Source organism: Manacus vitellinus, unplaced genomic scaffold, assembly GCF_001715985.3.
Source record: "Manacus vitellinus isolate BGI_N305 unplaced genomic scaffold, ASM171598v3 scaffold_7_pilon, whole genome shotgun sequence".
In the NCBI taxonomy this organism is placed as follows: domain Eukaryota; kingdom Metazoa; phylum Chordata; class Aves; order Passeriformes; family Pipridae; genus Manacus; species Manacus vitellinus.
In genome coordinates this window covers 21,549,971-21,561,766 of record NW_021940813.1, presented here as the reverse complement: position 1 = coordinate 21,561,766, position 11,796 = coordinate 21,549,971, and the positions used below count along the sequence as shown (strand labels likewise).

At 37.7% G+C, this 11,796-nt stretch overlaps 1 protein-coding gene across 15 annotated transcripts in view; it reads left to right on the top strand.

Annotated features, from left to right (window-relative positions):
• Positions 1-340: 340 nt before the first annotated feature.
• ANKRD10 (ankyrin repeat domain 10) overlaps positions 341-11,796 on the top strand; it is a 36,478-nt gene continuing 25,022 nt past the window's right edge. For 2 of the 15 annotated variants that reach the window (XM_029964703.1, XM_029964702.1), the window contains exons 1-2: positions 341-381; positions 5,340-5,492. In XM_029964703.1, coding sequence (XP_029820563.1) covers positions 5,352-5,492 — 141 coding nt within the window. In that variant the 5' untranslated portion in view covers positions 341-381; positions 5,340-5,351. Of the gene's footprint in view, positions 382-5,339; positions 5,493-5,530; positions 6,801-7,933; positions 8,192-11,796 lie in introns of those variants that run through there. The other 13 variants (XR_003916328.1, XM_029964705.1, XM_029964706.1 and 10 more) reach the window with 12 other exon arrangements.

The following is an 11,796-nucleotide window of genomic DNA, read 5'->3' as shown; positions in this document are numbered from 1 at the left end:
CCCTCCGGATATCCCCGGCGGGCGCCGGCCATCCGGGCGGGAGGCACCGCCGAGGCGCGACCCCTTCCACGCCCCCTCGGATAATCTCCCGTGCCCTGTTTGACCCTCCACGGTTGACCCCCCCCCCCTTCCCGGCTCGCTTGTTGCTTTGTCTGCAGGGTCTGGTCGTGATCCGTGTCGTCTTCGGGCTCCGCACCTGGAGACTGCTTTGTTGTGGTGCCCGTGTTATGACGACCGGCTCGTTGGGAGTGTGGGAGAAGGCGCTTGTGCCTGTGAGGCGCTCCTCCCTTGCCTTCAGGATGAAAAATAAATTGTAGTTTATACGTCCGGAGTTTTCTGTGTTGGCATCCTCGCAATGCAGAAAAGGGTGAAACGCGGGAAGTAGGTCTGCTAACTTCACGTCTTAAAATGAATTAAATCTTAATTTCTTGATTTTTATATAGGCCTTTCCTGCTTCTGATGCAGTGAGTGTCCCAGCCTATGCAAAATTCCAGAGCAGAGGGTTGGGGTTTGGTGCTTTTTCCTCGTTGATTTGTCTAGATTAGGAATTCGAGGGGCTTTTGTTCTTGTTCTCCCTCCCATTTCCAATATACTTCTATTTGTTTATTGGTTGTGTGCCAGAGGAAAAGATTGATATACTTAGGCAGTTGTCATGGTTTATAAAAGTACCTTAAGAGATGGTTTCTATATATTGCATGATCTTATCTGCAGTGCTTCTTAGAGAAACGTTTTAGAAGCATAGCTAAGTAGTCCTTCAGTCCTAAAATAAAGCGAAACAAAAACCCTTAACCCACAAAATCCAAAATGTAAACCAGCGTTTTATGTGTTCAAAAAGAAGCAAATAATCTACACTCTGGAAAAACTGGAGTGCCTTAAATTTTTTGGGAAGTACACTCATACAAAATGTGAAGACAGTAATCCGTGTTACGGTCTTCTGTTTCCTTTTTCCATCTCATAAGAATTTCTTTTTGGTACTAGCTTGTGGCAGCCTTGCTTTTGCCTTGAACAGTGTACATGTTGCATTGTTTTTTTTTTCTTTAAGCATCTTCAGCTCTCTGCCAACCATCTTAGGTTGTGTGAGTTTTTGTGTGCATTCCAGTTTCTGTTGAAGAGACACTTGCAGAAACAGCAAACAAAGGGAACAAGTCAATTTGCAATATGTCGTGCTTTTATTTGCCATACTCAGTCTTAGGTATGGGCAAAATTTGTTTGATGGTGTTGTTACTTATTGGGGGGGAAAATCTGACAAATGAGACTTGGAAAGATGACCTAGGCTATAAATGGGTTTTATACAATTTTGCATATATGTACTTTCCTAAAAGCCTTCAGAGCTAGGCAGTTTCAATTTATGGAAGTTATCTGTATCTTTTATAGTCTTGTTAGGTAGTGTTCCTTTCCCAAAGATTGTACAAAACACTGAAAAAGTTACAGTAGTGTAATTGGGTCCCAAATCAGGCTTTGTGTTTCTGTGGCATAGTTACACTTTTTTTACCTTTCACCAGTTAATAGACTGTTTCTAGCAGTGACACAATAGCTGCTTTTAGTGGACAGTGAGGTGCATGTTTTATGTTCTTATTTATGTTTTTTTTTTTCCAAATTCACTTTCATCAAAGCCAAATGGAGAGTTCTTCTGTTTATCAAAGTACCATAGATATCAAAATTAATTTGTGAAGTGTTCATTAATAGTTACTGAACAGGAATCTTCCTCTTCTTTGTTTCTTAAGATTTCATGGGATTTTCACTTGTTTGTTTTTTTTTTCTTTTTTCTGAAAGAGATTAAATGGTGACAGAACTTAATGTCTGTCTGTCTGTCTGATATAGGGCCATTTAGCAACATGGTCCACCAGACGTGTATTGGTTCTAACTGCAGCTCTGTAGCATGATGAAATGACAAAACTGATGTTGTTCCTTTCTGGAAGAAGTCCTTCTGGAACAACTCGTAAGCAGTGACATCTAAACCAGTCCATACATGTACACACGTGTACGAGAACAAACAGCAAGAGTCTGGGTTTGGTGAACTTTATGAGCATTGAGATGTTTCTGTCCCTTTACCTGTTGTACAGGTTGAACATGAAAGATGGCCCTAGCTGTATCAAAAGACAGTACAAAATAATTTTACAGTTAAGCTGTGTACAACTACATTCTTGCACAAAGGTGTAGATGTGCTTCAGTAAGGAAGTAGCAGCAATAGTCAAGTTGGTTATAAATGAGTATGCAAAAGAGGAAAGGTAGGGGGGAACACTGATGTAACACTAGGACCAGTAAAAATGAAGTCTCAAGACTAGAAATGAAAACAGTATTCTTGAATGACTTACTCTGAAACATACTTTTACAGCTTGCAAATAATAAATAAAATACCAGCAAATTCAGTTGGACATGATAGATATTGCAAGTAGTGTTTCTGGTTGCAATATCTGGGGTTTTAATGACAAAATGGGCCTCCTTTTAGAGTTAGTAGCAAGTCCAAATTTACTTGCTGTGTGGAGTACCTGTGGTGGAGTTTGCATTTTCAGGACATTCCCTGAGTGCAGAGAACTGCTTGTCTCCTGAGATGTGAATTAATTCCCATTAGAGTTGCTGTATTCTAATTAGAGTTAATTATGTAGTGTCCTAAATTATCCTGGCATTGTGTAGGTTTCTGAGATGATGGGTCAGAATGTAGAATTGTTAACAGTCAAAAAAAGCTACTAGAGAGGTAGAAAATGAAGGGCTTGCATAAAAATCACTGTTAATTCACTTCGTTTTGGACTAACCTTAATTTAATTTTTAATCACTTGCATGTGAATTTTTATTTTCTCTGACCACATCTGTTTGCTTGTGCTCTTCTGCTTTTTTTTTTTTTTTTTTTTTTTTGCCATTTGACTATTTACATTATAGGAAGCACAGTAGTGTTGCTTTTGGAACAAAAGTAGTACAGATAAAAATGACCATCTTTTCCTTGGCCAGTGTTGTGGCCTATGCAGGGACCTGTCTTTATTCTTGACTAAATCAATTTAACCTCTGCTTTAAGTTATACAGTGGAAAATATCTGCTATATTAAATTTAGGTTATTTAATGAAAGTGGACTTGTGTATCCTGATCAAGCATAAATTATCAAGTGAAGTTTTTTGTCATATTGACTTTTCCTGTCTGTGGATGTAATTACATTTATACCTCATTCTTCCATAATGTTGGAAGAAGCATGTTTTGGTGACAGCCATGTTACAGGAGAGCCACACTTCAGCTTTTAATGAGTTGAAATGTCTTCATTGTTAAAGCATTGTCAGAGAATGTAAAAAAAAAAAAAAAAAGGCAAGCAAACCCAACATTTAAAGATGAAGTTGTACAGATAATCATGACGTGTAGCCATTTTATAGAACAGATTTAAACAGCACAGGATAGCACTAGTGAATGAGTTTCTGGTTTTCCCTTTTCAGTTGATGGGCTGTAATGCCTGTCTAATTATGGAATTCTTTTAGACCGGTGCCTCTGCAGGAAATATTATTCTTTCCTGAATTTGTAATGCTTGTCTAAAGTGTTTTCAAATTAACTCCATTCACAGTCTTTTTTTTTTTTTTTTTTTTTTTTAAAAACTGGCTGAAATTTATTTTTGTTTGCAATTGCAGTAGATGCTCTTGGTGTAGCGGGAGGTTTTTTCCCATCACATGACAATAACTAGTGTTACAATTTAATTAATAATTACTAAGGGTTAACAGCAATATTAGGGGTACTAACTTGTGAACATCAAGGAAAGTCTAAGATTGGCAAACACAAAGTGTATTTGAGTAGTCTAGCATTAGAGTTATATGTTTGCTTACACCAGTTCTTTGATGTAGTTTTTTTTCCAGAAAAAGTTCTTGTTTTCTTTTGGAAAGGTACTTTGTCTTTGGTAATATTGAGGTTTATTCATTAATACGGCAGTATTCTAGTTACCCTCACCCTCACTTCATGCACTTAGTGAGTTAATGGTACATCTGTGTCCAGCCTTAACTTCATTACAGTCCAAAAAATGTACTTTTGTGTATCCTGAAGGATAAGGTTCGTATGTGTTTGTTTGGACTTTATAAGGGAAGAAAACAATTAAAGGTCACAATGTATTTGCAAAACTAATATAGAATGATTAATTACAGTGGTTGGTAGTTACCTCATATATGTAATTCAGCAAGATCAGGAATTCACAGGTTAAAAGAGGGAGAAAGAAAGGCTGACGTACAGAAACGGAAGAATGTTGTAATCCTGCTGTTGATGTTTCTATCTGAATCAAGCTGCAAGCCCACATTCGGGTGCTTTTTAATTGTTCATTTATGGACAGACTACTATATGGCTGATGTTTCCTTTAACTGTGAGAGACAGAGAGACCCATAGATTTTTGGTTTATATGAACCAATGCCTTGAGCCAGCGTGGGATTATTATGTGTGTGTGCAGTGGTGTTTGTTTTCTAACCGCGGTTAATGGATGCCTAGACTAAACTGTTTATTTCAGCATAGTGCATTCCTTTTCCTTTCAACAAGAAGACAATGTTACTGTGTGACAGGAAAGGAGCGTTGTTTTGACTGCTTTTGCAAGTTGAAGTCATTGTGGCTGTGGTTTGCCTAGTTTCTACAAATGAGATGTTATGAACATTTAAAAATAGTATCTGGTTATCTGACCCTTCTGGTTAGTGTGTTGGGAAAATAAGAGTCAGAATATAATGGAACAAAATACTGCAATTTTTTAAAACAAAGAAATACTTTTTTTTGTATTGCCACAAACATGCAACCTGGTTTTTTTTTTTTAACGGCTCCTCATCTATAATAACAGGAAATGGTGGGAGAAATGTATTCCTTTTATAGATTTAGCATACTAGATATTATTAAGAATTAGTTTTCATTACTAATCTTCTGTCACCCCAGGAAAACATTAAAGAAATGAAAAATCTTGTGTTTTTCTGATTTACCTTTCTCTAAACTCTTCTGAGAGTACATCTGTGTATCTCCTGACAACACTCTTGTTTTGGCAAATGTTACCTAATGATGTCTGGTTAGTATCATTATTTTTTTTCTCCTTAACAAAAGTGAGCCAAATGGCTCTTGTAGTTAGATCTGAAGTATTTATGTCCTCTTTTCCCTTTTCCTGAAAAGAAATGTGGAATTCAGTTTTGTAGGTGAGAAGTACTTTTGAGATATAGTCTATAGCTAAAGGAGGGAGGAGTCAAGGAGAAGGGGGATATCCTAAATCTCATATTCTCTCTTGTTTTGCATCCATGTAGTCTTACTAGGAAGTTTATCTTTTCTTGGATTTATGTATTTATTTAGCACATACTAATTGTCATAGCACATCTGTGTAACATTTTTGTTTTTATTCCCTCATGTCTTTAAAGCTGGAGTGCCTAATGCAGTTAGTAAGAGCTGGAGCTTCTGTAAATGCCAGTACAACCCGTTTTGCTCAAACACCAGCCCACATTGCTGCTTTTGGAGGACATCCACAGTGCCTGAATTGGTTGATCCAAGTGGGGGCCAACATAAACAAACAGGTATGGATTCATGTGTACTTCACCTGTGCATATAGTTTTGGAAGAAGTGTCTTGATCCCTTTCTATGACATATGTGATCCTTACATTAACATACAGATACTTTATTTTTAACATCAGCTGAAGTCAAATGACTTAATTATTAGTTATAGACCTTTTACATTAGAGTAGAGATAGGACTAATAAATGTCCTTTAAGCTTCTAGGGGTTTGGAGGACATTTGTTTTAGGAATTGACATCTTGCTACTTCTTGAACAAAATGGTAATGCTGCTTTGGTATTGGCAGCATTAGCAAATATTCTGATATTGTAGTGCTGCTTTAGGGGCAAGAAGGAAGACTAGTAAGGAACATAATACGTACTAAATATGCTAAGAATTGGAAAATTCACCATTACCTACAGACCCATGAGACCCTTATGGTGCTTCATGATTTAGTCACACATCTAACTAGTAAGGTCTGCTGTGGTTTATTTTAAGGTGCACATGGTTTTATGTTTTTTTTTTTCTTTTTAGATTATTTCCAAAGCTTTTCTAGTAACTTCTTGAAAATAGATCAGAAGCATGTACTTTACTAACAAAGAATGAATGGATGACTTAAATTTTTTTTTTTACTATAATTTTTCATTACTTTTACTGGGAGTATGTAATTTATTTGGTAGCAGAGAGTGCATAAATATAGCAAAATACCTGTAAAGAACTGTTTTACTCTGGTGAAGTAACAGAATTGGATGCTTAAAATCTATCATATTTTTGAAGAAAATGTTTGAAGTTCTGAATGAATCTATTATGTATGCTGGACATACATAACATATACCTTTTAAATGGTAATAAAAAGTATTTTTAATAATATTCTGTGAGAGTAATTGATACTACAGCATATGCTGTTATTGAAAGCTGTGGTATAGCACAGCATCTGTAAAATGTCTGGCCTATTAAAAATTGTATCATACTTTTCTTAAAATATTTAATGGCCAGACTTTGTTTTACATGCAGTAGAGTTAAGCTAAGTCTGCTGAAGAACTTAAACACTTGCATTTCTAGAGTTTGGTTCTTTTTTTTTTTAAGCTATGCAAAAATAAGAAATGGGGAAGTTTGTGTTGAGTTTTCAGAAAAGAAGGCTGGTGCATTGAGAACAGCTGTGAGACACCAGGAGAATTGTAGAAACAATGAAGGTGACTGGATGCAGAGGCTATAGATCGCATCTTCTCCTTGATACCTGACAAAAGTAACTTATGCAATAAGTTATTGCTGCATAGTGGTAGAATCTTCAGAAGAGAAAATACAAGAACTATAAATGCATCTGGAGACCAGGTAAGAATGTAAAGAAACGGTGATTAGAGAGGAAACATGGCATGCACAGAATAAAGATGTACAAATAACTGCTAAATGAGAAGAGAAGAATGAATGAAAATGAATGAATGAGAAGAATGAAAGTTTCCAGCTATGAGGATAAAGAGAAGAACTGACCAGTGAGGTTGAAATGGAGTTGAAGAACAAGCTTGCTGTCCCGGAACATGATGGGGGGAAAAAAAAAATCACATGTAGTGAGTGAGGTTGTAGCAAAGAAGAAAGTAGCAGCTAGCCTCCAGAAGAAGAGAAGAGAGTGGAGAGATCTCTCCATGGGCTGAGGGCAACATGCAGATGACTGTAAAAGAAAGCAGAAGGCAGTATAATATGCAGTTAAAAGTGGGCAGGAAACTCATTCCAGCTTAAAGAAGTCACCAAGGCAAGCCAGTGACTCGGGAGTCTATATATTAGTGGTTTGTCAGCGGAGCAAATGGTCTTCCACAGGAGGAAGAGTAGTGTAGTTCTTGAGTTCAGATAGTGATGATAGTATCTTATAGGCTTCTAAGGGCAGACTTAGGTACTGACAGGCCAAGGACACAACAGAGATGGGTACTGAGAGCTGACATTGTGAGCACCTTGTGTGTTGTTAATGGTAGGCTCAAGTTGCACTTGAATGTAGTAGCTTTTTTTTTTTGCCCCCACAAAATACTAACTGAACATACAATTAGAGGCATTTCAGACTCAATTTGATGATAAAGTAAGATACCTGTGGTTAATTTTAAATAGTAGTAGAAACAAGAGTGTCTCTCAAGTTGTTTGTTAGGATGCCACTGGTCAGTCACACTGGTTTCGCATGCGCAAGCACTGAAAGCTAGGCAGTGTGCCTTCATGATACCTAAAGCAGAAAACTCATCCCACAGATAGTTGGATACATGGCTATGTAAAGCACAGTGCATGCTTTGCTCTCCCCAGTTCCTTCAGCTGTTTATTAAATTGCAGTCAAATTCTACTACTCTTGTTTGATTTCAATTCCTTAAACGATCTTGGTTCCTTATTTAACTTGCAAGCACCTTCAGGTGATCATCTAGGGCTTCCACCCACACTTTTGAGCTGTTGGAGCACTATTTCCTGATGTGTATTTTGTTTATTCCTTCCAGCTCGCTGACTGATGCTGTACTCCAAACAGACATAGTCACTGGCTAATGCTTGTGTGAGGACAAGTGTTCCATGGACACTGGATACAAAACACATGCTGAGAAAGATCTGGGAATACTTGATATTTAAAATAGTAAACTTTCCTTCCAAACTGACTCCTGGTCATTGGCTACAGACTAACCCATCACTTCTGGAAAAAGAAAAGGATAGCTTCTGAAAAGGAATCCACTCAAGTCTCTCAGTTTTAACGTAAACCTCCGGTACTCAGTAGAATTTGCATGCATGCTTTCTCATATCTGCCCTGAGGTATTGTATTGTAGCCCATGCTGCCTGCCCTAAAGTTTAGGAAAACTTAAAAATGTCTCATCTCCTTGCTGGTGACAACTGCCCAGGACACTTGTGAGGCAGCAGCAGTGAAGGACAAGTGCTGAAAAGTGCTTGTCCCAATTGTCCTTTGCTCCCCAGATAAGTTTTCTGAGTATATCCTGTGATGCCTAGCCCTCTTATAACTGTGTGTGCTGGCTAGAACCATCTCTATGATCAGTGGGCAGTTCTTCCCCCTCTGGTTCACCATAAAAAATGCACAGGAGGAAAGCCGAAGTGCCAAGCAATGGCCTGACTGTTTTTACCCAGCAGTGAACCCAAAAGAATGTCCTGCTGTTTGGGTTTGGTTTTTTTTTTTCAGTGGGCAGCGCCTGCTAATAGTTCTTAGTAATGTGACTCAGGACCTGCACTTGGCTGCCTGCCTGCTCTAGTTCACTGTAATAGTGCAGAGCAATTATGTTGCTACTTTTCCTGAGGATTTTTTCTGTTTTATCTTTGTCACAACGCAGATTGATTCTGGGCTGTTGTACATATTAACACCGGATAATCATGAGTACTGTTTGATTTAGAAGACTGTTAGCTTTTGTTTAAATACTTTTTTCCCTCTAGCTGCAGCCTATTAAATACGTCTGTTGTATGTTGCCTGTGTTGATTGGCCAAAAAGTTTTGTGTAGCCTGTCCTAAAGAGAAGGGAAAAGAAATACTACATCCTTACAGGTGATGCAACTTAATTTTCATGCAGTCAGTTATCATCACATGGCAGTGATGGCAGATTTAGGAGGGTTAGATTACCCATACTAGCAAGAACTGTAAACATGCTGATATCCTTGGTGGGGAGGAAAAAAAACACTCATTATTTTGGTTTGTTATAGTTTTGTATTTTCAACAACAATTTGGACTAAATCCAGATAGGAATATCCCATCAGTTCTCATTTGCACTCAAAATTCAGAAGGAGAAACAATCACAAATTCAAAGCATTTTTAGCGAAGAATGAGGAAAAGTACTCAGTGTGTTCTTTAGTTTCTGCTTCCTAGCTTCAGAAAGGGTGCTGAGTCTAAGACATCTGAATAGCTTCTGGAAATGTGATCATCTGATAGAACTTGAAATTCAGTCAGTTGAGTTAAGGAATTGGGTTAGTTTGTTTCTTATCAGGTAAAATAGTGCTTCTCTATCTTAGTGAGATATCATTGGAAGTGTTTTACAAGTGCTTGCAGAGTGTTGAGGTTTAACCTCAGTAGATCCCTAAGCACCACACAGCCACCTCCTTGTTCCCCCCACTCAGCGAGTTGAGGGGAGAATCAGAAGAGAAATGTGAGAGAAAACTCATAGGTTGAGATAAAGGCAATTTAACAGGTAAAAAAAGGAAGAAAAGAAAAACAAATCCAAGAAAAATCAAGTGATGATAAAAGCCTCACACAACAACCAGAAAAGCTTAGTTGCTCACCAATAGCTGACTGATGCCCAACCAGTGCCCAAGCAATGACAGCCCTGGCAAACTTCTCCCTCCACCTGCCACAGCTTCTTTTGCTGAGTATGATGTTATATGGGACAGGATAATCCTCTGGTCAGTTTGGATCAGTGGTCCCAGCTGTGCCGTGTCCCAGCCCACTCCTAGCTAAGACTTCGGATTTGTGCCCAAAGCCATGTTTTTAGTACACCAAAAAAACCTTACTAGCTGCTCTGAAGAAAATTAACTGTGTGCCAGCTAAAACAGTACAAATAGTTGAAAGTTTTCAGTGTAAATGTGTATGGGAGCTTTTTATTTTAAAAACAAATATCTGCAGGTAAGTTGGTTTTGGATTTTGGGGGGGGTTGGGTTGGGTGGGGTTTTTTGTTTGTTTTTTTTTAATAAATGGAAGGAGACTAAAGGTACCAGTGAGTGAAATTACCTGAATCATATCCAGGAACTTGGAGAACAAAATGGAAAATGCCCTCTGAATTCACCAGGAAGATCCTCAAGCCAACAGAATTTTGGGTCCCAAAAAGACAGAAAGAGGGAAAGTGGAGTAAAAAAATGGGTTTGGAATGAACTGAAAAAATACCCACATCTAAAAGAGACCTGGGAATAAGCAGCAAGTTTGAGAAAAGTATTTAATCAGTAGAGGAAATGTCTTTTGAGGTTAAGCAGCATAGTGAGGAATTGCAAACTGATTAGTCAAGCTGAGATAGATTTACTGATTAAAGCAAAAAAAGCAAAAGACTCTTCAGCCACATAAATAAAAATACAATAAGGAAGGAAGCCAAATACTTATTCAGTAAAATGAAAGAAGTCAAAGGTAATCTAGACATGACCCCAAGGCAGAGAAGACTGCCCCTGTCTTTGTGAAAGGATAGCCATGCTTCTCCAGGGGAAAGGAAGAAGGTGTTCATCAGAGAGTTGCAAAAAATGTGTGTCTAATGCTTCATGACTTTTTGTCATTTCTTCAGGAGTACTGTATACAAAATACTTAGTTTCCACAGAAACAAATGTGTTATCTTGAATGCTAAATTAATGAAACTTAATTGGCATTTCTGCTTATTTATTTATAGTGCAACTTCTAGATAGTGAGACAAGTGTTAGAAGAGAAGGGTAAATGAGACCTTGACAAGTTCTGCTCTTGGTATGAAAGACCAGTACAAGTTATTGATGCTTCCCTTCCTGCAATATTACTACAAAAGGGATTGTATCAGAGTGAAGCACATATGGGAAGTATGAACAATTTAAAGGATTATGAGGTATTGACAAGGATAATTAGGACTTTGTTGAGCCCCTCAAAATAACTTCTTTTGCTCTGCATAGCCAAAAAAATATGAAAATGTGCCAGCAAGCTAGACCCTGAACTGTTCTCAGAAGCTTCTTGGAAAAAGCGGTTATTTTGGTTTTTATTTGGTCACATGGATTCCAGTTGTTGAATCAAAACAGAATTGTTCTGATGCTCATACAAAGCACTTTAGTTTCCTTTTTGGATGTGTTGAAAAATAAGTAAATTTAAAAGCCATTTTTTAGTGGCCTATAATTTTTTCCTTTCAGTCTAGCTCATAATCCAGAGATAATTTCTTAGCAGAGCTAGGAGAGTAGTTCAGAAACTGTTTCAGTGCCCCTTAGGAGAATGTCAAAGGAAGATAATAGTAGTGATGGCTGAAATTTAAGTGCTGTAATTAAAAGGAATGCTATAAAAATCTAAATATGTGTATTCTGTCATTTTCTAAGTATTTTCTCAAATCCTTAGCTTTAGACACACATGCTTTTCTGGGCCAGTGATTGAAAGCAGTCCTTCTCAAGACAAATATTCTCTTCTGTGATACTAATGTTCTTCCACTTGGCAATGGAATCTTTAGCTGCCACAGGCTTAGGTCATGCTAATGCAAAGGTCTTTGCTTATCTTTTCTGTCTTTCTCCACAATAAGACTTCATAATGTTCTCTAGGTCTTACTGTGGACAATATGCTAGTTTTATGGGGCTAGTAGAGATTTTTGTCATCTTTATCACATGCATGGCTACTTGAGCTGACTTTCCCTAAACTGAACCTCTTTTAACTGAGGGTTGGTTTTGTAAATACT